Raw genomic sequence first — 27143 nt, 5'->3', positions numbered from 1 at the left:
GTCTTGAGCGTTTGTCAGTGAAATAGCTGGCCATCTCAGTGCTGAAATTTGATGCCTTTAGCGTAGTTATGTGTAATTACACATGAATGTTGTGTAGCAGTGGATGTAAAGACGTCACCACCACCGACTACTTTGTGTGCAATACACTAGATTGTGCTCATAGGTGAAAATACCACACACAGCTTCTTCATTTGGATTTGCCTTCTGGAATCAAAACCCACTTAAATGTCATTGGCTATAAATGGTAAAAGTGTTTGCTGTGGACGTGTAAAGGAAAGCTTGTGAGACAGAAGGTGTGGTACTCAAACATGAAGGTGATACATGACTGAAAGATGTAAATGGTTTGTTGCTCTGCTGCTATTTTAAACATGGTGAGCTTGGTGCTGGTGCATAGCTGTCTGTAGCTTTACATACCTCTGACCTCTTGTGTCATGCTGATCAGGTGAAGAGTAGTTTCGAAAATGTATATAATTACAGTCTTGTCTGTTCAGACTGGGCACCACTACATTGTGGTCTGGACCTGAACTGAGAGACTACCTGGTCCTGTGTCCAATATCTGATATGTTAATGAGAATAAATCATAATCTAGTCTATAAAAGTCTATAGACCGTAGGTGCAGCTATTCCAGTTAATATGGTAATAGTTTCACTCAATCAAGCCAATTAGTAACAGTTTGCTTGAGAGAACAACTGCGTAAGATAGTGTGCGATGACAGCATGATGTGAGTGAGCAGGTAAAGAAAGGCTCGCACACTGCAGGGCTCCTCTTTAGTGCAATTTATTCACTGAGTGAAATGACGACGTTTCGAGCTACCGCTCTTCATCAGGTCAACCTTGACCTGATGAAGAGCGGTAGCTCGAAACGTCGAGCTAAGCTGCAACCTCTGGGGATTTCACTCAGTGAATAAATTGCACTGAAGAGGAGCCCTGCAGTGTGCAAGCCTTTCTTTACCTGCTCAGCTTTCCACATTTTTGAGCTCAGCACCTGCACAATTTTGTTCGTGGATGTGCGTGCTTTTTGCTGCTTTAGCATGATGTGAGTGACCCTGCTATTTTCTGGCTACAAGCGGTTACTTAGAGTTTTCCGTGGTCGAATTTAAAGTCGCACGACACTCCTTGATCATGTTTGGATTAATTTACAGTTTGGAGTCTCTCTCCACTATGAACTATCAACCTTATTAAAGCCAAATACTGTTCCAGGCTCACCTGTGAGCACTTACTAAGCGGCAACCTCTGGGGATGAAAAAGGAAGCAAAGGCAGAAGTGCCAAAAACTGCAATACCTTGAATGGCCACTAGAGGCTGGCTCTAGAAGCAGTTCAATCACAATAGACCCCCATGCTAGAATGCCTGACTTTACAGCAGAAATAAAAATGTTAACAGCCTGGTACAAAAACAGTTTTGATCTCTATAGCTAATTTTAATGTTTACGACGACTGTATGGGGGATGAAGTTTTATACAACTCACCTGTTTACATTTTATTAAGGCTTAAAGTTACGCACATTTAAGGGCAGGGCCGCTTCAGTGATGGGCTGTGAGATCCACCCCTCGCTTCTCCAGAGCACTACTCTCTCGTCCAAATATGATCAATTCTGGCTCTAATAAACCAAGATGGCAACAGCTGGAAATGCCTAACTCAAGGAGGGGAGTCCACAAACCAGTGATGACATCACAGGAACTACACCTATTGTTTTATACAGTCTATAGTACTATTTGGACGGGATTAGTTTTACATAGGGATGTGGACTAATGTCAGTTTACCACAGAATGTCTGCAATATAAATGTCCGATTCACACAGGACAAGAAATCTCCGTAATTCTACCAGAGATAGGAGTGGTAACTCGGTTTGCGCCCTGGCGTCACCTCCCTGTTGGCATGTGCGTGCTACGTTGCTTCCTGTAAGCATCAGCTGAAGGATAATAACAATTAATGATTAGCCTAATATGAAATATTGCCCATGATCAGGATTGTGTGCTCACGATTAGCAATATGGATTTATATCAGGCCTACCTAACACAACCACAAGTCTCATAGCTCTGAAAAGTGCTTTTTTCTCAACCTTTTTGATTGGTCTCCTGCGTAGGGCTATGCGATCTTTAGAAGAATGTCCACTATTGCAACTGCCGACAACACCAAGTGCTTCTTCAAGCCCCTCCATCATCGAAAAAACGCGGAAATATGGTTGTAAACAGGACGTGATGAAATATTTACATATATTTTTACAGAGGATTGTGTTAGCACAGGATTAATATTACCCGAGGTATTTTCTCCGGACCCTTTTACAGAAGGTAGTCGCCGTAATTTTTACTGACATTATCCGTAATAATTACAGACATGGCGCATTCGGACGGGACTAAAATCCCTGGTAATAATTACTTTACCCCACGTGTCCACATTAAACTAACCCTGTCCGAATAGGGCATGGCACTTACACATGTGCGTAAAAATGGCACTGACTCCATTCAAGCAAACATTCAAGCTACTGGCAGGGCAGTCGCAGGCCCATGTCTCTCACAAGGAAATACTTTTTATTTATTTAATTCAGAAGATTCTGTATTGTTTTCTTTTACTTGAAATTTAGGTCTTAAGTTCATTGTGCTAGGACCAGTTTTATTTATGGTAAAGATAATTGTTGGTTTTTCCGCACACGTGAGGTACAATTGCATGTGTGTATGTATAAAGTAAGTATTGAAAATTGACAGTATTGTTGAAATGATAGGGAAATGCATGTTGCTGACTTTATTTGATGAACGTAAGGGTTGGCTGTAGGACGCATTTAGACACTTTGAGGTTCAGACGTTTTGTTAGGAGAAAATTTTAATAACCGGACTTCTTTAATTTAAGGTCTAGACCCATGTTTAGAATATCGATAAACTGCATCAAAGATTTATTATAATGTAACTGCATATTACACATAACTAAGCTGTTGGCGCCAAGTTTACTTTAAATTATGATAATAATCTAATATTTTTTTTATCATTTTTATTAGTGTTATTATTTTTGATAAAATATTGTTCTTCATAAGAGTTGTAAGTTAAGATTATGTCATGCACAAGACTCGGTGTGATCCAAAACTACAAGAAGACAGTCCATCTTTGGCTCAGTAATTACTGTGTGCCTCTTAACAATAACATGAGTGAGCTCCCTGTTAGAATTAGTCTGCACCTTATTAAGATATTTATGTTTGACTGAAGCATACAGGTAATTATGTTTTTAGCCAAGGTTTGCTGGAGGCCTCTACTGTCATTCTAGGATTTTAGGGTTGTTCCTTATCTTGACATGGAAGTCATTTGAAGGGAGGGGTTGATTTGGCATCCAGCCATTTGTGATTTTTCTCTCCAGTGGCACCGAAAATTACCCTAACCCCCCCGTCCCTCCATCTCCTCTCTCACTTCCAACCCCCTGTATCCCCCTGAGTACCCATGAGACACGCTGCTCTCATTTTGCCCTGCATTCTCTCTCTCCCCACTTAGCATGCTAACAATTGATGTTCCTATTTAATTTGTATCCATGACGATTACTCCCTCCACACGACGCTTCCAAGATTAGTTTAACAGAGCTCCCATTGGAGGATGCTGACACTGACAGATCTTTCTATACTGTATGTAGAAGGGGGGTATGTCCTGGTGTGTGTGTGTGTGTGTGTGTGTGTGTGTGTGTGTGTGTGCGCGCATCTGCATGAGCTGGCACACAGGCACGTGGTTGGAAAACGTACACATGGTTGTCTGATTTGCTGACATGGCACATTCGGTAAGATATGACAAGGGTTGCACTTTCTTTATAATAGCTTTTTTTTAAATTCTTTTAAAATTGTGATGACGTCTTTTAAGAGATGAGAGAAGGAAGTGGGGAAAAGGCTAAACTTCCATTTAACATTGCACTCCAGAGAGAAAATCATGAGCATGAGCAGTAATGAGATATTTTTGGGTCACTCAACAGGAGGTAGACACACAGGAAGGGATATCCTGATCAAGTTTTTTGCCTTGGATCTCAGTCCAATTCTTTTAATAATGAGTATTTGCCAAAACACAATTCTGAACCAATACTTTTCTTTTTCTACCTGCAAGCTGTAGCTGCATGGTGCAGTCCAATTCACTACAGCACAGTAAGTTTGACAACTGAATTCAAAGATGTGATTAGGTTTAAGGCTTCTCTCGATAGTTTTATATAATATTTTACATTGTGTCCTGTAGAGACGAGTGTCAGTGAGTAGCTGTTGTGGTAGGTAGTATTGGACAGAATTTGGGCAGTCTCTGTTGGTCCCCTGCATAAACAAATGCTTAAATTTGAATGCAGGTTTTTCACTACCCACGGCAGTTTATTTCCTCGTGCTGCGCTGTGGTCCACATGTTAGCCACACTGTTTGTAAGGAATGTGTTGTAGTGCTAATACAAAGCGTACATTGACAACGTGCCAATGCGTTCACATACAAGTAGGACTCTGTATCATCAATTTTCAGATACTTGTGTTAACACACTACCTGGATTTTGACACAGTTATGAAAATGGTAATTGATTGAGACACCTTTTGAGAAGTATGTGAACTTTTTTTGTACAAAATAGAGATGAAACGATGCGGATACAAAAATTTAATTTCATGATTATAGTGAGCGGAACACAACTTGTAGAAAAATCTCCTGCACACTGTCAAACTAAAGTCTAAAAATCTAAAATAATGATTTTAATGCCGCAACATTTCGGCGGCTAGACCTTCATCAGGCGAACAGCAGTGTGCGGGAGTTTTTTCTACAAGTTGTGTTCTCCTCGTCCCTCTCCCATGCGCCTGTTTGGGAACAGATATGCTATGTTTGCCTTTGTTATGATTATTGTGAGGAAAATTATCGCAGTTCTCGGTGTTATCACGGTATTGTTAAAATGTGCAGAAAATGTTTTTAAAAACACTGTAACACACACTGAAATCACTTCACTGAGTGTTATTTTATATCGGTGGATAAGCAGCCTGTGTTTGAAATGCTTGCTCAAGTGTCTGTGTCACTGGAGATGAGGACCAGGGACCAGTAGCATCACAGGGTTTGCTTACTCTTCAAACAGTAAGGCTCAAAAATCTCCGGAGCGCTGTCACTACCTTCCGCTATGTTTTCATTGATGCAGAACAAACCTATGTTGCATGCCGCACTTGGGAGACTGTTTGTAACTTACCGTGAGTTTTTTACAGCACAGTTAACGGTTTTAATAATACTTAAAACATAAAATGGTAATACTAAATGGCTGGAATTTTATTAAGGTTTATCGTGAAACTGTTAACCGTTTCTTCCCTAATATAAAACCCTTTTTGTCATTTAACATAAGAAGAGTTTGTTTGATAAAATGGATGAAAGCCATTTTGAATATTTATTTGTGCGTATGAGCTATGTCCATTGATGTTAATTGTATTTTATTTTTCATTTAATTGTTTTGTCTTTTATTTGTAATTTTGGCTACCTGATCTAGTCTGTACAACTCCTTGGTCAATGTGGTTAGTTTTTAAATGTGGCATATAAATAAATTTGACTAAACTTGAAATGAATAAACCAACACCAGTTTGACTGATATTCTGTTTCTGGATTGTGCAAAGCAAAACCACAGATATCTGCCTTTGCAAATGAACTCAGATGCCGAAGTTCGCAAACGAAAGTAAAATGTAACCTAAACACACGCAGCTGTACCAAGACTTTTGACTCAATATAATAGGCTGAATTGGCAAGATTCTCTGTGCTACACATTTTGGTCAGTGCTGATAAGGTTTGAAAATAACTCCTCCTATTTATAAATTTATAAATATAGATATAAAATGTTTCACTCAGAGTGACACACCAGTTTGAACAACACGTACACCCCTAAAGTGATAAAAATTGTATCCTGCTTCGTACTTTAATGGAATAATAAAAAACAAGAGCAGTAATCAAGCCCAGTACTGATTACACGGGGCAGATTAGGACATCACGACTTATGAATTGGAACACTCTTTTCCTGGCAGCCTTCATTTTGTTTATTGCAGTTATTCGCTTAAAAACAGTGTCATTTGTATAGAGCAGAACCATTATGTGGTTGTGATGCAGAGAGTAGGATCTCCAATCGGTTTGACCTTAAAAATAGGACAAATTTAATGTTCTTAATGCCTGATGTTGCCGTTTTTTAAAATATATTTCTGTTATTGCAATAAATTGTTAGTCTTTAGAGATAAATTAAACCAATTTGTAATCTCAAACAAGCCTTTTAGAAATGTGTTGAATGTGACGATCTTGAATGTTGCTAACGACAAATTATTTTGCACTAGTCATTGGGGGGAATTAAATAGAGCATTGACCTTTTCACAAACCCGCAGTTCTGAACACATAACCGTCACATTATTACTAATATGCGTACATACCCAGCTGTGACGCTTGTGACTTATACCTCAAACTGAGACAAAACAAGCCTTATTTTCAGAGGTTCAAAGTGTCTCGTTGTGCACTCAAATTGGCTCCAGTAGCCTGCCGCTTACAGATAGAGTAGCTGTTGATTACATATCATAATGAGAGGTTGTAGCTGTTTTTTTAATTGGCTGGCATGTCCGTGCATTCAGCGATTTATCTTAGTATGTAGAATGCATGGTAATTCTAGTCCCTTGGGAGTAATCATTAATACAGTAGGGCTATTATTGTACCCTATGTAGGACGTCCATTAAAGCACCATGAAAATTAAATGTGCCAGACGTAGAATGGAAGTAGATCCTACTTAAATAGTTGTTTCCCTTATTGTAATTTTGGAGTAATAGCATAAAAAGCATATTTAATGTGTTGCGTATTCTCTACATCATTGGTTTTGTCCAAAGCTTCAGTAAACAACGCCAATTGTATTTGGATTTTACGGGGATGTGATATACATCACGGCCCCTAATGATTACGCAAACAACCCTCAGGCTATGTCTGCTCAGGATACCAAACATGACTCATGCACATTCATGATTAGATATTTGTTTGTGCTGTCTTAAATTACAGAGCCATTATCATATAATAAGTAATGTCTGCTCTCTGATTTGAATTTCAACGCGAGCTTGTTCAGTTAGACACTAATGAGTCGTCATCCCTCCGGGGACTGTAAATGATAAAGGTATTTGTTCTGCGTTCTGAAGATGAACACACACATCTCAGTTTTAGTGAATGTGCGACAGTAAATTTTGAATCACTGTAACCCTGTCGCACCATACATGGACGTAGTCATTTATTTATGGATGATTAATTCCATATTGCCTCTTCATTTTAATACCCAGTCTCTTTACCTGAGTTATTCAGATTGGACTGCCTCCATTTTTAAACTCCACATGCTACCAGTATTGTACACCCCCCACTACCACCCTTCTGCTTTGCCCAGTGCCTTGAGTGCCTCCATTAAAAATCAGTGACAGCTGTGACTATATTTAACTAATTCATGACCGCACTGCCGACCCTCCCTCCTGAGGCAAACCCAGGCACTTTTTCTTGTCTTGTTCTTTTTCACTGCCTCTGTTTATTTGTTTGTGTCTCTTCCTCACCCTAGGGGTCGCACCAGAGGGAGGGTTGTTGTGGATGAGGAGGACAGCATGGATGGGACTGAGATAACAGAGTCCATTGGCCCTCAGGACACAGGTGAGACGTTGCAATCCCCTTTTTTGATCCATTATGTACACGCCGGTTACGTCGGGGAGTGATATAAGACTTGAACTTGCACATCCAGTCAGCCTCATGCAGAGAGTGCTTCAAAAGGGTATTTCACTCAAGGTAGAAGAGGAGTCTCCCTCTCCTGGAGAAGGATGGATGAGAGCATTTCCTTGGCACCCCATGCTTCTACTTCAGGGCTATAATTGAAAGGGTTTAGCTTGAGCTGTGAAGCTGCAGTGGGTGTGTATTTTTTTTTTCTTCCCCTTACTGCTTCCATCTCTCCTCCTGCTTCGAGATTGGCATTGAGGTGCAGTGGGAAAGAGCCCTAGGCTAATGCCCTCTAAAAGCTTTTTAAAATCCCATCAGTCTCTCCAGACCCATTTATGTGCTTTTTTATGTGTGTACATCACATCATGTGACCAAGCCTCCCATTCTCATACATCTCAGCGCTGCCCTGTTGCTGTGCTGGAGATATCGGGGAATGAAATTCTGCCAGTAGCTAGCTTTTCTTTTATTAGCTATGGTTTTACGTTACAGAGGCATTAGGCAATTATTAGGAATTTTAAAACATTCCAACAGTATCATTTTCTTTTTTGGCTTGGTTGTTGCTCTTATTTGTGTTATGGGAAAAAAAAACAGAGCATGCGCTTTTCAGTCTACTTCCATGTCCACTAGTGGTTCCCTCGGTGGCTTTGTCTGCCTCCAGGCGCCACAATCAAATGTACAGTTTCTTTACAGTCTTGTCCCTAAAGGGATTTGTGTGCAGCATTGTATAGCTGTGCTTTGAAAAAGTCAAGATATGGGCTTAAAACCCCCTGCGTAATCTTGTTTTGTGTCACTTGCACAATGTAACTTAAATACTCAATGCAAACACCTTTTAAAAACATTTAAAATATAACTGAAGCTATCATAAACCACATACTTAAACACTGATTTACCTTGAAAAATTGTCTCATCGTGACACATTAAATGCTAATCATAACAGCGAGAGGTGATAGTTGAATGTTACAGAAACAAAGGTGAAGACTGTAAGATGTCTTCCACAGGTGCATTCAGTTTTGAGGAGGGAATGAGTTCGATTTTTGTCCTTGTGTAATTCCATTGGATGACACCGAATCATTGCGGTATTAGCCTAATTACATCTCAATGAAATGTTAATAAAAATTCTGCATGGCCCACAGTCTCAGTGAGAGGTACTTTTGGGAGTTGTTATGTATGATTAGCACAGTGAATTGAGCCCTTTTTTTGTAATTTAGATCAAAAGCACTCATGATAGCAACACTATTGAGTTTAGCTGTGTTACAGGCATAATTTTCCCCATTAATATTAAACCCCACTTCTTGAGACATTTTGGCATCCGTGATTCTTGTTATTTTCCCTGCCTCCATTGTTATTGCTATTCTGTACAAGAGCTTGATGCTCCCAGAGGGTTTACAGTAATCAGTGCTTGAGCATATGGTCCCCATATTTTACCATCCATCTCACTAATAAAGGCTGTGTTTTTGACCTGGAGGAAGCTGACTAGAATGCAGACGGCCTGCCCTATGACAGCTTGTACCTGTCAGAAGCTGCATGCTGATTTTACAGTCATAATTGGCAATGAATTGAGGAGCAGCGAAAAGCAAAGAGGCCAGTGTTAATAGGGCTGCAGTGCTCATAAATGCTCTGGAGGGATTTAAGTGCACAGTATGTAGTTTCTACTACTAGGGGTCTCTCTATCAAAATAACAACAAAAAAGGGACATTGATGACGTTGTGAAGTAGTGCCGTGGGATCATGGAAGTTGTCTTAGTCTTAAACAACCATATAGAAACATTTCTATTTGACGTGACTCTGGCAGAAATTATGTTCATGGATTCAAGTGTTTAGTCACTGTGTTTATGTCATTTCATTCTAGTGAAATGGCTGCAAACGTGCTAACTAAACATTGGATATGTCGACTACCCATACTCTGCACAACCACTGTAGCTAACGTCATGTGGCAAATTCAATCGTGGAGTATCCCTTCGCTATATACGTGGTCAAAAAAAGTCACACAATAGCACAAACTAACTAACCGAGCGAGGCAGTGGCACACCAGTACCTCCCGTGTCCTGTGAGGTAAAATTAGTTTCTGTCAAAGGAGTCTGGTGGCTTTGAGAAGAGCATTAGTATGGCTTCAGCAGGGCAGCAGCAACCTAAAAAAAAAGCTCACCACAGTTTCACACTGGTCCTACTATGACTTTGAAATTATTCCAGAAAATCAATACAAAGAATCTGATTGTTTCAGTTTCACTTTCAGTTTAATTGTATGTTATATTTAGAATATTTTCACTGCTGTTCCTCGCTCTTAGATGGCCCTTTTATTCAGGGAACTGAAGCCATTATCCAGGCTCTCTTCAAAGCCACCAGACTCCATTGACAAAAACAGTAATTTCACCTTCCATCACAAGGAGTGTCTGGTCTACATCTGCATCACTCTGTTAGTTTGTGCTATTGTGTGACTTTGGTAAATCTGAACTAACACTTTAAAACACTGAAGTCATGTTATAAAGCCATAACATTGTTGTTATTACATTATACATCAGCTCAGTGGCTGGCATGAGACGCTTAACATAGTAGCACACGATAGTAAGCTGGACAGATATTGGAATATTATATCCATAAATCATGTCTCTGCTGGAATATTGTGTTGCAAAATGGCATGCAGTTAATGACAACAATGCTGTGTGGCAGAAAAAAATTCTGCGACACTATATGACTGACAATAACGCATCATCTGGTGTTACCGATGTTTCTCCCGAAGTTAGAGCAGCTACGGGGGTAAAGGGGATATGACGCCATTGACAGGCAACCAAATGAAATGCTCGCTTTCTTGAATGAAATTACAGATTTCTCTTGATTTGAACATTGTAGGAAACATTTGGGAATACAAAAGTCTGGTCACTTGTAGACATTTTAATGGTTAAATGTTGCATAATGTACCTGAAATGCTTAGTCGTTTCTTACTAACTAACTGATCATTTAATGTTTTTGTTACCATCAGAAACACCAATCCAGCCAGTGGAAACTGTGGAAGTGGTGGCCACTGAGGTGCCAGAGGAGGACAAGCCCTCTTCCCCTCTGGCCCAGAGCCCTCCAGCCGAGAATCCAGCAGGACCATCTGTCCCAGCAAGTAGAGAAGTCAAAAGCAGGTTAGAAACACTAAACTTCCCCTGAACCACAACTTTTAGAGAAATGAAGACCCTTGTGCTTTTGTAAATGTTTATATGAATGTATACATGCACCGGCATTAGTATGCAATGGTGCATATGTGTGTCGCAATGTGACATGCTGTTTGCCTTGCTGTGTACACATGCGTAGATGAATTGAAATGGAGTCATCAGCTGTTAGAGGCAGCACTCTCTTCCCAGGTGTCACTGTGTTAAAGGTTGTAATCAATCTCCTGGCCTGTCTCTGCTATCGATGTTAGTGATGGAGGGCAGAGCAGCAGTATCTCCTGGGATCTTATTAACGAGGCCCTCTCATCCCCTAAAAATGTGATAAATATTTACCGCCCGTTTTAGTTCTTAACTTTTCAGCTCTTGGCTGCTGTTCTCTCTTTTGTCTCTTTACCACTCTGTCTCTAAAACACCTTTCTCACATTCAGTCCGCAACACTTCCATGTCCAGTTATTCTTCAAAGCTGTGTAGTATTATCGATTGTGGCAAAAATCATAATCACGATTATTTTGGTCAATATTAAGATCACGATTATTTAACATGATTACTCACTGACTTTGTGAACACCATGCATTCATTGAACTTTAACAAACTCGCCTTTTAAACATTGGATCCTGAAGTTTAAATATATTTCAAGTGTAGGCGGCTCATTGGTCATAATTCTTACTGTAACAGTGATGGTACTAAAATGCTGGCATATTGTCAGTTGGAAAAATGAATAATACAAATGTCAGTGATGTAATTCTCCATAAGACTCAGACCTGTTGATATCTCCTGGACTGTAGCTTGCGCTGGTTTATACAGAGCAGGCACAACTGACTGACTAAATGCACGTGTGAAGGCCCATTGTAGAGAAGCTCAAGCACTTTAACCATATGCTTTTTTGTCTCGTTCTGCCAGTCGATACGTTCGGGTGTCGTAAATGAAATGCTAGCAGCCGTCCTCGCTAAATCTATGAAGAAAGTTGCCAAGTTGGCAACATTGAGTGCACTGCTGTAAAGGAAGTGGATGCACTGGATTTATAAAGACAAAACGAGAGCTTAGTTACGAATTGGAATGCGGCATCTTATTGTCATAGTCGCTGGAAGCCAAAATCACAACTGAAAATAAAATTTGATTAACTGTGCAGCCCTAGCAGTATTTATAAAAAGTGAAAATATCTGCCAACTATCACACTGAAGGTTACAGGTTAAGGTGTGTGTGTGAGAAAGGGTCTGGCCTGCTACTTGCAAAGCATTGTGGATTTCCTAAGTGGTTAATTATCTAAGTGAATGTGTGTGTAGAGATGGCGTGTGCACCCGCCTCCCAAATGTATGTATTATATGTTCATACCGGTAAGTATGTTGCTGCCCAGACACTCCCACTGCCAGAAGAGGGAGGCCTTAATTCATGGTGACATGCGTGGCACTCTATTAAGTCACAGTAGGTATATATAATTAAACAGCCCCCTACCACCCATTTTCTTTGTTTCAGCGAGCGTCTCTGTGCCTTCTGTTACTGCGGTGGCCGTAGCCTGCTGGGTCAGGGGGAACTGCAAGCATTCAGCACCACGCCTCTGCTCGAAGCACTCTTCAGCCGCATGGGTGGAGGAGGCTCGCCGAGCGAAAGCAGTGATGGTGATAAAACCACTCAGCCAAAAATGGCCGGAGAGACCACCTCAGGACAGAGGGAAAAGACGAAGTAAGTAGGCCTGGCTGAAAAACTGTTGTCACAAACGGCTTGGCTGTCAGTGTTTGCCAGGATTGTAAAGTAAAGAGCCCCTGTTGTACGTTAATGTAGGGTGACCATATTTTGATTTTCAAAAAAGAGGACATTCGGCCGGCCACGACATAGCCTACTTAAATGACGCTCGCAGTTTACTCAAAGATGCCTTATAATTTTAATATATTTAAAATGTATATGTATGGATAGAAAATTCAGTTATATTACAAAATAATATCTCTCAAAGACAGAAATTCAGATAGGCCCCAATAGGGGACACATACACACACTAGAGTGTGGCGATCTGAGCCCGATGGTACCCGACAGGTCGGGCCGGGTTTGATCAAAAATGTAGCTATAAATAGTATTCGGGCTTGGGTCGGATTCGGTCAGCTTTCAGTGAAAATGTAGTGTAAAAATAAATAAAATCCTATTGTCTGTCCTGTTTATTGCTTGGGCACTGTTATTTACGTGACAACACCTGAACATAACACACACAGACACACATTGGCTGTTTGTTTCTACCTCTCTCCTCGCTGGAAGTCTCGGACCTCCAGCCGCCCGCCTCCGCCTTGATTAAACGCTGAAAATAAAATAAAAGAGGGAGACAGGTTTTTCCTATTTTATCTTATTTTGTTTTATTTCTCCCTCTCCTCTCGCTGGAAGCGTCGGACCTCCCGCCTCCCGCTCCTGTCTCAAACACGGAGGTCTCCCTCTCTGCTGAGCACACCCGGCCTGTTAAATAGCCTGTGTCCATAACAACTGTGTGACCCAAACTCAGTGCTTTGGTCATTAAATAATGTCAGGCTCGGTTTGGGTTCGGACAGAAATATGCGGCCCGTGCCGCACTCTAACACACACACGGAAAACCGGACATTATCATCAGTTTATAAAAAAACCCGGACGGGACATGAAAAGTGGACATGTCCGGGCAAAAGAGGACGTTTGGTCAGCCTAGTTAATGAGCTCCAAGAAATCAAAATTTAACTTCAAGTGATCCTTTGTTCCTGTTCAAACTGGACAATGGTAGGAAAATAACCAATGTTTATGTCTTGATATGGCTAAAATTTTTACTTTGTTCTTTTGGAAATCTTTGTGAAAGTTAATTCTTTAGTTTTAGGTGAAATTACCCTTTACCCTTTCCTTAGAAAGCAGTATTGACACTCAGTGGATTATGGTGGTGAAGGAGAGCAATGGTGATGGTCAATAATGGTCACACCTCTTCATATATATTTACCTATGCACTAACTCATTTACACAAAGTAGCATGCACACAAAACAAAACCACAGACCTCACAAGCTGAAGGGCCTCTCTCAGATAGCAGGTTGTGTTGTCACTCCACATTTAAAGACTGAATTATCAGACGTGGCCTCAGGCCCAAGAACGTCACATCAGGTGAAGGGTTCACGTGAACCTTTCCTGTGTTTATGAGCGCTACATATTTGTGCACCGCTGCAACAAAAGACCCTCCTCGGACTCTTTTGGACAACTGCCTAATTTGTTTTGGTCCTTTTGGAACCAGTTGTGCGTCTCTCCGGGTTCCCAGTGACGTAATGGGTCTGGCTGCATGCCAAGCCAACCAGTAGCTGTTGTGTTGCTGCTGTGTGATTGGCCACTGGGACCAGTCCTTGGTTGTGCCACACTGAGGCGCAGGAGGAGAAATTACACATTGATTTGTCAGAGAGGCAGAGGTGGTGGACAAAGGGCAAAACTGGAAATGTGAGGAGGTTGGGGATAATGTGGTAATTGGTGATGAAACTTTGGTTGTAAACAATAAGCTGTCATGAGTGTGCCATCATGCTTCCAGAAACCAGTCTAGATTTTGGCCGTTGGTTTGTTTACTGGAACTAAGGTCCTTTTTAAATGCTAATGCTCCCTCTCAACATTTTCCGCATGCTATGCAGCTCACTAGTTCAAGCCAGGGACTCGGGGAAACGCATCCTTTTCAACAGATTTTATGAGACAGAACAGCCAGCCTCTTGTGCACACGCCAAACAAGATGGCCCTCTTCCTCCTCCTACTCTCCCTCCTCCCCCACAGCTTTTTATTTGCTCTCTAGCATTTTTCCCCCAGCTCATTCTCTCTTGTCTTCATCTCTCTGCTTTTGTAAAAACTGCACATCGTCCTCTACCCTAATGTCTCTGCTCTCGATTCATTCCTAAATTCACTCAGGCTGTCCTCTTCCTGTGTAGCATATCTTTTAGCTGTCCTCTTTTAAAAAAAACTTGTGCTGACCCGCTTTTTTGCAAACCTCTTCCTTTGTTCCAGTGGGTCTGAAAGCTGCGAGGAAGAACCAGACCCAGCCAGTCGATTTTGGGATGAGCTTTCTCATGTCGGCCTTCCACAAGTTCTTAACGTCCAGTCTCTCTTCGAGTCAGGTAAGACAAGTAGACTGAACATTTTTACTCCTTTTTACAAAGCATTGTTGGCACTTCTAATGGAGAGTTACCATTTATTCATGAATGCTCAGTATGAAGCAGAATCTGCACCAGACAATGATTAGATTGTGACCTTTACCTATGTTCTCATCACATCCTTTATGTCTCGAAATTTCAGGGCAATGCTGGGCACATCAGAGTTGTGCCTTGTGGTCCGAAGGTGTTTGTGAGGGCGAGGGACAATCTCTGCTTAATGTGGACAGAGCCATTGACTCAGGGAGCACAAAGGTGAGTCAAGGGAGAACATCCATGGACTAATAGGTGTTAACACCATCTTAATGTGTTGGGGCAGTAGGGAGGGACTGCTTCAGTGAGGCACAGCAAAGCTGATGGATCAGACTGGCTGGTAAAGGTCGGCCTGGCAGCGTGGATCTCTCAGCTGTGAAATGGAAAAGGTCACGCCACTCAACGGGGCTGAGCTCTCATGGCAGCTTAGCTCCTAGTGTTAGCAGTGGCACAGCTCACAGCTCTCCGATTGCATTTGCAGCCCATTGGTCGCGTAGCCCATCAACAAGACCTGCACTTGATCTCCAGAGTGGCTATTAGTGCACACTCATGGGACTGAGAGGAATTGGGAATGGATGAGGTTCTGTCATGAATGTGACCATCAGGGGGCTAAAACAGGGGTCGTCTTCAAGCTGAGAAACCACATAACTATTTTTCCCAAAGAGACATTAAAAGATGAAGTCCTTACATAAGCTACGTCAGTCATAAAAAAATGTCAAGGGCTTGTTGATGAAATGCATTAATTTTAGTTGCAGATAAAGACATTTCAGACATATTTTTCTCTTTCTCTGCAGCACTGTGCATACTGTAAGCGCCTTGGAGCATCCGTTAAGTGCTGTGCTGAAGGATGTGCTCAACTCTACCATTTCCCCTGTGCGGGGGCAGCTGGGACCTTTCAGGATATCAGGAGTCTCTCGCTCCTCTGCCCAGAACACATTGAACTGGCCATTCACAAATGCAAGTGTTGAGTAGTATTAAATACAGACATCTACAGTAAAATGGTTTACTTAAAGGGGACCTATTATGCTTTGCCTTATTTTCTGTCATGTGTGTAATGTTACAGTGTCAGATGTTCATGTTAAGTAGTTTTAGATAATGAGGTGAACGAATGTGAAAGTAATTCCCGTGAGCAAAACTTTTTTTTTTTTTTTTTTCTACTTTTAAGCTCGTGGTGGAATTCTTTGTATGGTCATCTGCTTCAGGCACCTTACTGCAAGTTTTTACATTATGTACTGGGTAGGAATCACCAGAGGATCCATGATATGATATTATTGATACGATATGATATGCTGAGTATTGCGATAAAATATATTGCGGCTTATTTCCCTTTTTCAAATGTAAATTATGTCCCCAAAGGAAAACTTTGTCAACATCTGTTTTATCTAAGAAGACAAAGTTCTCAGTCTGTTCATCTCACTTCAGACATTTTTTTGTGGCAGAAAAATGTGTCCAGTGGACTAAAAAAAGCAATGGATTTTATATTATTTAAGTAGGTTACCTAAAGTTTAATTCATATTTGTCATATTGATAATTCATATAATAAAAAATGAATACTTAGCGCTGTGTGACGATTAGGGGTGTAACGATACATCGATCCACATCGATACATCGATTCATTGATTAACGATCAGATTATATCGATGCAAAATGAAAACATCGATCCATATCGTCATCTTAAAGATACACATTTATTTTGAAATTCACATAGCACGTCTGTGTCACCATTTCTGGGCAAGCGCGCCTCCGCTCAAACAACAAACAGAGCTCAGAAATAAAATGGTATCGTGATTAAGCTGGTGATTTACACCCCTAGTGACGATACGATATTGCCGATATTGCCACACAAAAATACTGCGATACTATGCTGTATCGATTCCCCCCCCCCAACCGCTATTATGTAGCCTACACTGCTACGTGTAGCTACATGCTAACGTGAGGGAAACATGTAATCGTGGTTGCCGTTGTTGTTAATTTTTTACCAGATTTTGGATCATATTCTGTCTGGAACATGTCCGGCTGTGAAGATTTTGATTCAGAAGCTTTCATTGGTGATTTTTTTTACAGTAAAAAGTGCCGCTATACCTCGTCAGCCATTCCCCCAGCTGCATGTAAACACGTTTTAGTAGAAACCCGAAATACAAGCATGAATGTGAAATGTGCGTAACAGGTCCTCTTCAAGTGAAAATTAGAAATTTGATGAAATGGAATTGAATAAACTGCTGTTTTCCTGACTGGAATTCTTTATTTTTTCTGCCCATAGTTGTAGATGATGTAAATTGCGCACTATGTGATAGTCCAGGGGACCTACTGGACCAGCTCTTCTGCACCAGTTGTGGTCAGCATTACCATGGGATGTGCCTGGACATGGCCGTGACCCCTCTGAGGAGGGCAGGTTGGCAGTGCCCTGAGTGCAAAATCTGCCAGACATGCAAGTAAGTCACCTTCCTATCCGTCTAAATAACACATCTCACACTGAATGTTTTTGTCCTGGCTATCTTTTCTTTCTCTTTTCCGTTTACTAATTCTCTGCGTAGCTACCAGGCATGGTGCTTACTGCTGGTTTGTTTACCTCTGTGGTTTGTGAGGAGCTAACTGGATGTTGTACCCTGAAGCTCAGTCTTGTAACTTCTGACCTTATTTAAACAGCACAGGAGCTCTGCTAGCAACCAGGACTGTTTGCCTTAGGTGAACACTGTCCATTGAGCTTTGTGCGCTGTATTTACATAGAAAGCCTAGTACCATGTTATTACTGCACTGCATGGTGTTTTCAAGATGAGTTTATCATCACAAACTGTAATGGACGGGATGGTTTCAGATTTTCTGATTCCTTCGAATTGTTTAATTTTGACAACACAAATTTATAGAAGTAAAAGATAATTGAAATTCAGCCAGTGTGAGCAACAGGAAAAGGCCATTTATGAGTCTCTCTTATTTTTTATTAACCTTTTTTTTTTTTTTTGCCTTACTCATTGCCAACCCTACAATTAGAGATGTAGCACCCACACACACTGTGACGCACAGCTATACGCCCAGAGCTACTGTGTATCAGCTGGGCTAATATTTTTGCATACTATAATTTGTGCAGGAGCAGGCATTAGTGTTGCATTTACCATTCTGATGCACAGCAATCAATAGTCCCTTATTAATTCTGTAAACAAGCTACATTCACCACCTTTAGTAACTGTAAACACACACAAGCATATATGTGTATAATATATATATAAACAAAACCTTACTACCTCAATGTATAAGGTCACTTAATGTTCCTCACAGGTTAAATGTTTTAGCACTGGATGAAGCATATTCAAAATAACTTGTTGCATGTCCTCGCCTACAAGGGATAGTCAGTGTGCTCAGCCAGTCTTCTAGCTGGTCTGGAAAAAAAAAATTATTTTTATTGTGAACGACTGTTGTATTTTTGGAAGTGTATTTTAATAAAATAAATTAAATTATTAAGAGTTGACCAAAAACGTGCACTAAAATTAAAACACATAGTTCTTCCTCCCTTTTTTTGGAATAAATAAATAAATAAATAAAAATAAGAACAGAGAGCTCCTAATAATGTTGGCAGCAGGAGGCTGGTTCTCTCTTCTGATTCTTGCATGCATTCATTTATTAACACGACAACAAATGGATTGATATTTGCCATAAAACTGAGATCCAGTATGAAAAGAAATAACACATCAGTTCAAACAAGGGATGAAACAGACTAAAAAAAAATAAAAAAATACACTTGTGCTTTAACCTGGCCTGGAGAATAAATGGAATCAAATAATCGAAGTTCTCAGTAGAGAACTAAAGCAAAAAAATAATTCATCTTTTAAAGATGGTTGTTCCAAAAAGAGAAACAAGGCAGCTATGATAATCCATGTGACCACTGTACATAAAATCCTGCCAAACCTTTTGCAGTTTATGTTGCACATCAAAGTCCTATGCTGTCCCTTTTCATTCAACCTTCTCTCTGTCTTTGTAGGAATCCAGGAGAGGACACTAAAATGCTGGTGTGTGACATGTGTGACAAAGGATACCATACCTTCTGTCTGCAACCTGCTATAGACACTCTTCCAACCAATGGATGGAGATGTAAGGTAGGAAAGACCTCATGTGGCTGGATGGCTTATTTAAAGTCCCCCTCCAGACATTATTTAAAGTATGATATTTATGATAATATTTTGTTTAATATGGTTTTCCAACATAATAGTCGTAAAAAAAAGCCTCTGATTTTGGATCTGGTTTCTGCCCCAGTCACCACTGCTGCTTCTGGAAGGTTTCGCTGTTGCTTTCTCCAGCCACGCTTGCACTAGGCTGAGCAGTGTAAGAGCACTGCACATCAGGGCTATTACATACATACCTGACGGTCAGGTATTGGTCAATATTGGGCTGCTGGTGAGCATTTGTCGCGTTAGTTTTTGCAATGTGTCTGTCACCGATAGCACAAGTTGGCACTAGTCGGCCCTTTTACTGTGCGTTCACACCAAACGCGATGGACGCGATGAACGCCACAAGTCTCCATTCAAAATCAATGTAAATGACGCGATGACAGGCGATGTCGCTTCGGGCGACGTGTTTCAGGTGATACGAGCGACGCGATGAAGCGATGACGCGTCCATCGCCTCATCGCGTGTGTCGCTTGAAGTTGAAAAATTTGAACTTTTCAAGCGACATCGCGTGACGCTGTGCCGCGACATCCAATCAGCGTTTATTTTCATAAAGAAATAAAGCTGGGATGGAGCGCCTGTAGTTGGTGTCCAGGCGGGAGATCCTCGCACCGATACGGGTCAACAGGTCCTCAAACTGGGCCAGCGTCAGCCTGAAGTACCGCTGGAAACGACCGTCATCCAGACGCAGCTCTTGCAGGAGGTGATGATATTCACCCAGCTGTGTGCGTTTCTGGAGGATATTGTGAACCCAGACACGGCGGCGTTTGGGTCTCCGATCCAAATCAGATGTCCACAACAGATAAAGAGCAGCTACGGTAGTTAACTCAGCCATGGTTGACGAGAAAATAGCGGGAGGTGAAGAAAATTGCGGGAGGAGGGTTGCGTCATCGCGATTGAAGCGATGAAGCGATGATCAAAAAGGTGACATTTGTGATCAAGCGATGCGATACTCGCGTTATGGGCGATGACATCGCGTCCATCGCATTTGGTGTGAACGCACAGTTAGGCTTTTTTTCCAGCTGATTCAGCATTTTGAATAAGCTGTGGTATTTAGAGTTACTTCCTCTCATGCAGGTGCAGAACATTCACGCTAGTTGGTTGTCAGCTGTGGTCTTTGTGGTGTGTTCAAGTGCAACTTTTTGATCGAAACACAGGTGATGTGAGGTGGCAGCCTTCATCGTCACTAGTCCTTTGATGTCAGTTTGGTGGGTCTTGGCCTTCAAGCTGGCTGGCGCTCACACTCATATAAGGAGTCTGTTGTGCACCAAAATCGCAGATAGCAGATGAATCAGAATGGAAAGAGTAGTTAGCATTTTTTATTTGGTTATGCTGTTTGTTAGCTTGTTAGCTGGTAGGCTAACTGGCAGTGGCTGACACAGCGTTAGTGTTTGTGAATCATTCAGTATATCTGCTGCATTTGGATTTTTAGTGTGTAGCTTTTGGATGTGAACCTGAACCTTGAGCTTCCTTCCTCTGTCATATTTGCTGCCCTGCGGTGGAGGTGTCAGGCATATTTAAAGTTCTGTCCCCCATTGATATGTTTCCCGTATTAGACAGCAGTTGGGTTTTGTATTAATAACATACATAATCTAGTTTCCCCGACGGAAGGTTGAACCACAGATTTTAAGGAAATGCACAAACATCGCCCCCTTATGTGAAATTATTTCAAGATATTCCACTATTGAAGTGCCAACCTATTGTTTCCACCAGGTATTTACAGCAAACTGCAACACAAAGTTCCCACTGTGGACATTAATATTCAAGATATAAATCATTGCTGTCTACCACATATAAAAATATGACTCTTTGGTGGTTTGTATTTGCACTTCCTGTGGTTAAGAAATGACTCACACCAGCTGATCTTTGAAAGGTTTCAGTTCAGTCTCTTTGCGGTTAAGATAACATGGTGTGTATGTGTGTACATGCATGTGCATGTTAATCACACGCATCCCTCAGTGCAGCCCCGCCTGCCATCCTCCAGTGGCGTAAATGTTGTGCTTGTCACTCATATGGCGGGTTAACACACCAACCAGTTCTCTGCAGCGGCTGGAGGAGGCTGCAGTAATAGAGCCAGCAGGTGATGGAAGGTCTTTACACTTGGCTTCTCTGTCTGACTCAGCACAGGAGGAACACAACCCACACACATCCTTGGCACTCACTTCTCTTGGGCACCCGCCTCCAACCCGTCCCCTCTCACATGGTAGTTTTGTTCTGAGTGCAATCGTCTGACTGAAGTAGAGATCAATGAAGAATTAGTCCATTGTTCCAGTTTCAGTGCTCCGTCATGTTCCTCTATCATGTACGAGCACCAGAATGGCAGGCCGCGCTTGAGACAAAAGCTTTCTCAAGCTGAGTGGCTAGCTAATCGACTATGCTGCAAAGTCACTGTATTGGAAAAAAATAAGTGCTTCATGAAGAAGCTTTGTGGTCATGTCTTGTTGAAAATAAGAACAAATGGAGACAACAATTGCTCTGTGGAATCGCATTCAGGGAATTTCTTAAAATTTGGCACAAACTTCCACTTGGACGAACTGATTAGTTTGGTGGTCAAAGGTCACTGTGACCTCACACAACATGCTTTTGGCTATAATTTAAGAATTCATATGCTAATTGTGACAAAAGTCACACAAACGTTCAATAGAATGAAATGATGACATTTTATATCCAAAAGGTCAACTTGATTGAAAGATAATTTTTTGGGCAGTTTTGCCTTTTAATTGATAGGAAAGTCAAGCGTGAAGGGGGGAGAGAGAGAGCGAATGACATGCAGCAAAGGGCCACAGGCTGGAGTCGAACCCGGGGGCTGCGGCAACATCCTTGTACATGGGGCGCCTGCTCTATCCGCTAAGCAACCGACGCCCGATTGTGACATTTTAATGTTCCTCATATTGGGTGCCCATCATGAAACTGTGGTGACTGTTTAGATTTTCTTTGCTGCCGTGTTGAAGGAGGATCATTGTTCTAGAATTTATAGTTTCTTTGCATCAACACAGCACCGTGGTGCAGTGGTCAGCATTGTCGCCTCACAGCAAGAGGGTTGCTGGTTCAAACCTGGGGTAGGGGGTTCGAGAGGTGAGGGATTGCCGAGTTTGTATAGGTTTGTGTATAGGTTTTCACTGGATACTCCGGCTTCCTCCCACAGTCCAAAGACCTAGAGATAAGGTTAAATGGTGACTCTAAGTTGGTTGTTGGTGTGAATGTGAGTGTGAATGGTTGTCTGTCTCTATGTGTCAACCCTGTGATAGTCTGGTGACCTGTCCAGCATGTACCCCGCCTCTCACCCAATATCAGCTGGGATAGGCTCCAAAGCCAAGAAGCCAAGAACTGTTTTTCGACCACAGAAACATTATTTTTTAAAGGCTAAATGTCAGCAAATACGGGTCGAAGGAGAATATTTCATTAGATAAAAACATGTTGTGAATTTTGTAAATGATTACATCTATCTTTCTCAATACATTTTGCTTGCTCTGGAGTTACTGGACATGTTTGGATCACACATATCAGAAACATTCCTACCCAGCCACCACTAGTCTACATCTAGTATAATACTAATAATGTTAGTGTAGCCTAATATTTATCTGCAACTGTGCAGAAATACCGGGTTTGAACTGAATCAATAGCCATGCCAAAAAAGCAGCGCAGCATTTAAATGTTGATTCAGATTTTGAATGTCAACAATATGAATGAAGCTTTGGAGATTCAAACTGTTCGGTACCGTCCTAATATTTATGCATTCATAACAGGCCTACTTAGAGTATTAAGCCTAAAGTAGCCCTTCTTTAAAATGTATATACTAATTTAATAGTTTTAAAGCTGAATGTGCTAGATAACACAAAAGATTTTCTTCTTTAGGATTTTATACTGTCTTATGATGTTTTGTGTGTGGCAGTAATCTCTGTGCAGTTGTGGGCAGGAAGGTTTTGTCAAATTTGGGAAGCCTCTTTCCATTCCCAGCATGAGCAAAATACTGAAGTCTGAATGCAGTTTTAAATGAACAGCTGCACTTCAGAGGCATGCTGCTGAAATAGAAGCCAAATGGCCACTTTTTTTTTTACTCGAAGCAGCACTGCTTGCTGGTGCACGCTGTCAGTGTGGATATTTCATCAAAAAATCTGGCTGCTATTTATTTGCTTGTGCCACTCTGTCGTTCTGTCGCTCACAACACTGTGCTCACTGTTCCAATCATTTTTGAAAAGCAGTGGGACTTTTGTCTGCACGCAATACCCAGAAAATAAAAGATAGAAAATGGAGTGGGCTTTATATAGCTGATACTAATCCATTAAAAAAAAATATTTAAAAAAATCCAAAAATGTTTGAGACAAAGCAGGAAATAAAAAGTTCATAGATTTGCTCCATGTTTTGATTATTGGCAAATTGCTCTGATTTTAAGTGTCAGCCATTTGTAGCACTACTTGGCAGCATGCTGCAGCCAGTCATGCAGCTTTGTAGCCAGAACCTACCTTATTTGATGCCAGTGTTTTAAAAGTTTTATTCTTTTTGGCAGTTATTAAAAACTGTTTAGTGTAAATGATCCGGCTGATTAGAAAATTGCCTTGAAAACCCATTTCATCAGGGCCTAAAAATATTGATATTATTTTTTTAGTCAGATTCCCCGGCTCTACCTCAGATTTTGTTGGAAAAGAATCATGGTTAAATATACTCATATTCACTGTGGGCCTGGACAGGTTCCATGCTTGTTTCCCATCCCATGACTTGTTTCCCATGAAGAGCCAAATTTATATAGCAGAAACACTGTATTGAGTCTGACTGGCTTTCAATGGCTTTGCTCCTCAGAACTGCAGAGTATGCATCCAATGTGGAACACGAACCAGCGGGCAATGGCACCACACCAGCCTGCTGTGTGAGAACTGCATCCAAAACCAGGACCCTGCTCTGTGCTGTTCTATGTGTGCCTGCATCCTGGACCCTGAGCATCACAAAGACTTACTCTTCTGCCAGACTTGTAAGAGGTACGGCACATTTATTTATAACCGACTGTAAACACTTCAAATGCAGTACACTTGTGTTTTTTTTCGGTCTTTGTTGTATCCCTGTGGCAACTGCATATTCCCTGGTAACATTGAGGAAAACCACAGTAATTAATATGTCACATTTTAGGATTTCACAGAGATCCCTGTCGAATAATCGGCTAAAATTCCTTTGCACGCTTTTCAGATGGCTACACCTGGAGTGCGAGCGTCAGAACTCAGGCCAAGCAGAAATCCACCCCAGAGAGGACTATGTTTGTTCCAACTGCAAGACTCCTGCTGCAGAGCAGGCGCTACAGGCAGAGGATATGGACACCGGCCCAGAGCTCAGCCCTCAGCCAGCCTCCATGCACACAGACTCTGAGACTGGCCTACAGCTGGCTCAAAAGCACACGGACCTAGAACCTGGCACTCAGCGATCTCCTGAAATGCACAATGACCCCAAACCGGAATTACTTGCTGTTCCATTGCACTCAGATCCAGAGCCTGTTCAGGCTACCGTCCAGGAGGAGAAGCTGGCCACGTCAGCCCCGAAGCCTGGTGGGTCTTTGTTCCAAAAAGGTTAGATTAAACACAGGAGGGTAACTGCTCTGATCTCCGTGCCTGTGTTATCTTTAAATCTGAAAGTCTTTATTTTCCTTAATGCCCAAGTGTCCCTCCTGAGAGTCTGATCTGCTTCATCAGCATATTAATCATGTCTTGGTATTGCAAGGACAAGCCAAGGAATGTAACTCTTTTGATCATACAAAATCATACACACAAGCACCAGGTTATACGATTGAAAATGAAAGAGAATCTTTGTAGTCGAGGGTTCATTTACTCAGCCTCTAGCCATGCAGACACAGTTGAAAGTTTTGGCCATGCAACACGAAATTGGGCTGTAGTGTCAGCGCTGATGAAGTTTTGGAAGTCGCAGTTGTTGCAGATGAAAGCTTTGGGAGTTGTTTGGACTAAGACCAGAGAGAGGCACCACCTCTTTAATGTGTAGGATTTTCTGAGGACTACCCAATAACCAGATGGTGTCCTACTAGCGACAGATTAAAGCGACTCCTTTGTCTTTGTAACTCAGTGTTTTGAAAATTAGAAGTACTTTGTTTCTCCCTCCTGTCTCCCGGGGCTGTAGCCTGTGCTGCTAATCTATGGAAATGAGAAACTGATACTTGAGTGTTTGTTTTTTAAAATTTCACTTTCATACACAGCTAAGTTTACTGCACAGTGCAACTTGAAGCAGAGGTGGACACTAAAGTTGGTTGCTCAACTTTATATTCGTCTTTATTAACCTTAGCCAGACTTTTTGATACCACCTAACAGAGGGAGATGTTGTGAAGGCATTGTGGCCGTGTCTGATGTCTGTCATATAGCTGTGTGTATGCTTGCCAGCAACAGGTGTGTGTGACACAGAATCAAACACAACAAGCTGTCTCAGTTGTATAGGGGCTTTAATGAGATTCAGACTACAAGTTATGGTCATTGGATTCAGGGTTTTCAAAACCTCGGGCAGAACAGAAGAACTGTGTTGTCTGGATATAATTCTCAACATGGAGGTGGCTGAGTTGGCCTCAAGCGGCTAACGGTGCTAACTCCATAAACAGGGCTAAACAGTGGCAACAGTGCTGACAGAGGTAACTGTAGCTGTGGTAACATGGACAATATTTAATCACATTTGAAATCATTCTGATCAGAGATTCCAACTTAACCGTTTACATGCAGGCTACATAAATTGATTCTTCCGATTGAAGTGGTTACATGAGGTATTTTTATTCTGATTGGGCTATTATCATGATTGTGAGTGGATTCTTAGCCTCCATTTCAATGCACCTAGTGTTAACCAGTGGGAACCAGAGGGTGGGCGCTACACTTTCACAAAGACGCAGTCCCAATATCAGTGGTAACCACCATGTAAGTGTAGTGCAAAGTGGCAGTGATGAGCTTGCCAGCAGGATACACGCACCACAACATCCACAGAGAAGCTCAGATTACAGCAAAGGTAGTGTGACTTCATTGTGTGCTCAAGATGCCATTACTCCACTATATCCTTTACATACGAAATAGTGATTTGCTGCTATATTAATGCTCTAAAAGTCACATACAGAAGTTTTAATAGTGGTTCCTTTCATACTCAAGAACAGTAACTAAATAGGATATAACCTACAGTGAAATAGCCATACTGTTTTGAAGCCACAAACAATATGGATGTGTGGATGTGACTTGAACTCTAACCCAAGGGTTTCTTGAACATATGAGCTCATCTAGCTAGATTCCATTTAGTAGAAGCAGCACCATTATCCTGGTAAACCCTTTCCGTCAAAACATCTGTCTATTGTTTCTGCTGGTCACGGTGCTTCTGTGATTCATTGTGGTGCGAGCTGTACCAACGCTTTGAGTTACATGAGTTTTGGTATCTGCCTGTACGAAGCTCAGGGCTGCATCTCCACTTCGTGTGAGTTCTGCCAGCAGCGGAGTGGAGTGGAGTATCAGGCAAATTAACGGTGAGCTGGGGATGCCAGTGGTAGCAACGCTGCCCACTCTGTCTAGACAGCAGACTCCACTGGCAGGAGAGAATGGATAGGAGTAGCATGATGGTGATGATATTAGATCCTCTGTCTGCAAACCTGCCTTGGAGCTACGCTGGCTCATTCATGACCGCTCACGAGCTCGCTCGCTCTGCTCTGCATGCACATGTGCTCTCATTTTACGAGCTTTTTCCTGTGGTCGTGAACTGCTTCATCATTGGATTTAGCTGGCAAGGCGATGCGTCTCCCACTGTGGTTTTAAAGACATGTTGGGTGATCTGTGTATTGATTTAAGAGAGGCTTTAGGAGGTTTATGTTAAGCACCTCAAAAAAGACTCGGTCAAGTTTACCTGTTTTTCCAATACACATGTCGTAATGCTGTCTACCTCTGAATTTTATATTACAGCCCCAAATAAGAGGAGGAAATGTATTTTATAATATGCTTAAATTTACTTAGATATTTAAAATTAGCTTTACTTTATGTGACATCATGACTGTGCTGCCAACTGCGCCTACATG

At 41.6% G+C, this 27143-nt stretch overlaps 1 protein-coding gene across 16 annotated transcripts in view; it reads left to right on the top strand.

The window, feature by feature from the left end:
- kmt2cb (lysine (K)-specific methyltransferase 2Cb) overlaps nucleotides 1-27143 on the top strand; it is an 86725-nt gene that overhangs the window by 13136 nt on the left and 46446 nt on the right. For 13 of the 16 annotated variants that reach the window (XM_050032986.1, XM_050032985.1, XM_050032988.1 and 10 more), the window contains exons 3-12: nucleotides 7518-7606; nucleotides 10643-10790; nucleotides 12291-12497; nucleotides 14788-14897; nucleotides 15076-15185; nucleotides 15758-15920; nucleotides 17224-17395; nucleotides 18937-19051; nucleotides 23918-24093; nucleotides 24299-24672. In XM_050032986.1, the coding sequence (XP_049888943.1) occupies nucleotides 7518-7606; nucleotides 10643-10790; nucleotides 12291-12497; nucleotides 14788-14897; nucleotides 15076-15185; nucleotides 15758-15920; nucleotides 17224-17395; nucleotides 18937-19051; nucleotides 23918-24093; nucleotides 24299-24672 (1664 nt within the window). The remainder of the gene's footprint in view (nucleotides 1-7517; nucleotides 7607-10642; nucleotides 10791-12290; nucleotides 12498-14787; nucleotides 14898-15075; nucleotides 15186-15757; nucleotides 15921-17223; nucleotides 17396-18936; nucleotides 19052-23917; nucleotides 24094-24298; nucleotides 24673-27143) is intronic. The other 3 variants (XM_050032979.1, XM_050032978.1, XM_050032977.1) reach the window with 1 other exon arrangement.

This window comes from Epinephelus moara, chromosome 21, assembly GCF_006386435.1.
Source record: "Epinephelus moara isolate mb chromosome 21, YSFRI_EMoa_1.0, whole genome shotgun sequence".
Classification (NCBI taxonomy): Eukaryota; Metazoa; Chordata; class Actinopteri; order Perciformes; family Serranidae; genus Epinephelus; species Epinephelus moara.
The sequence above is the reverse complement of the archived record's forward strand: the minus strand, read 5'-3'. Positions and strand labels throughout refer to the sequence as shown.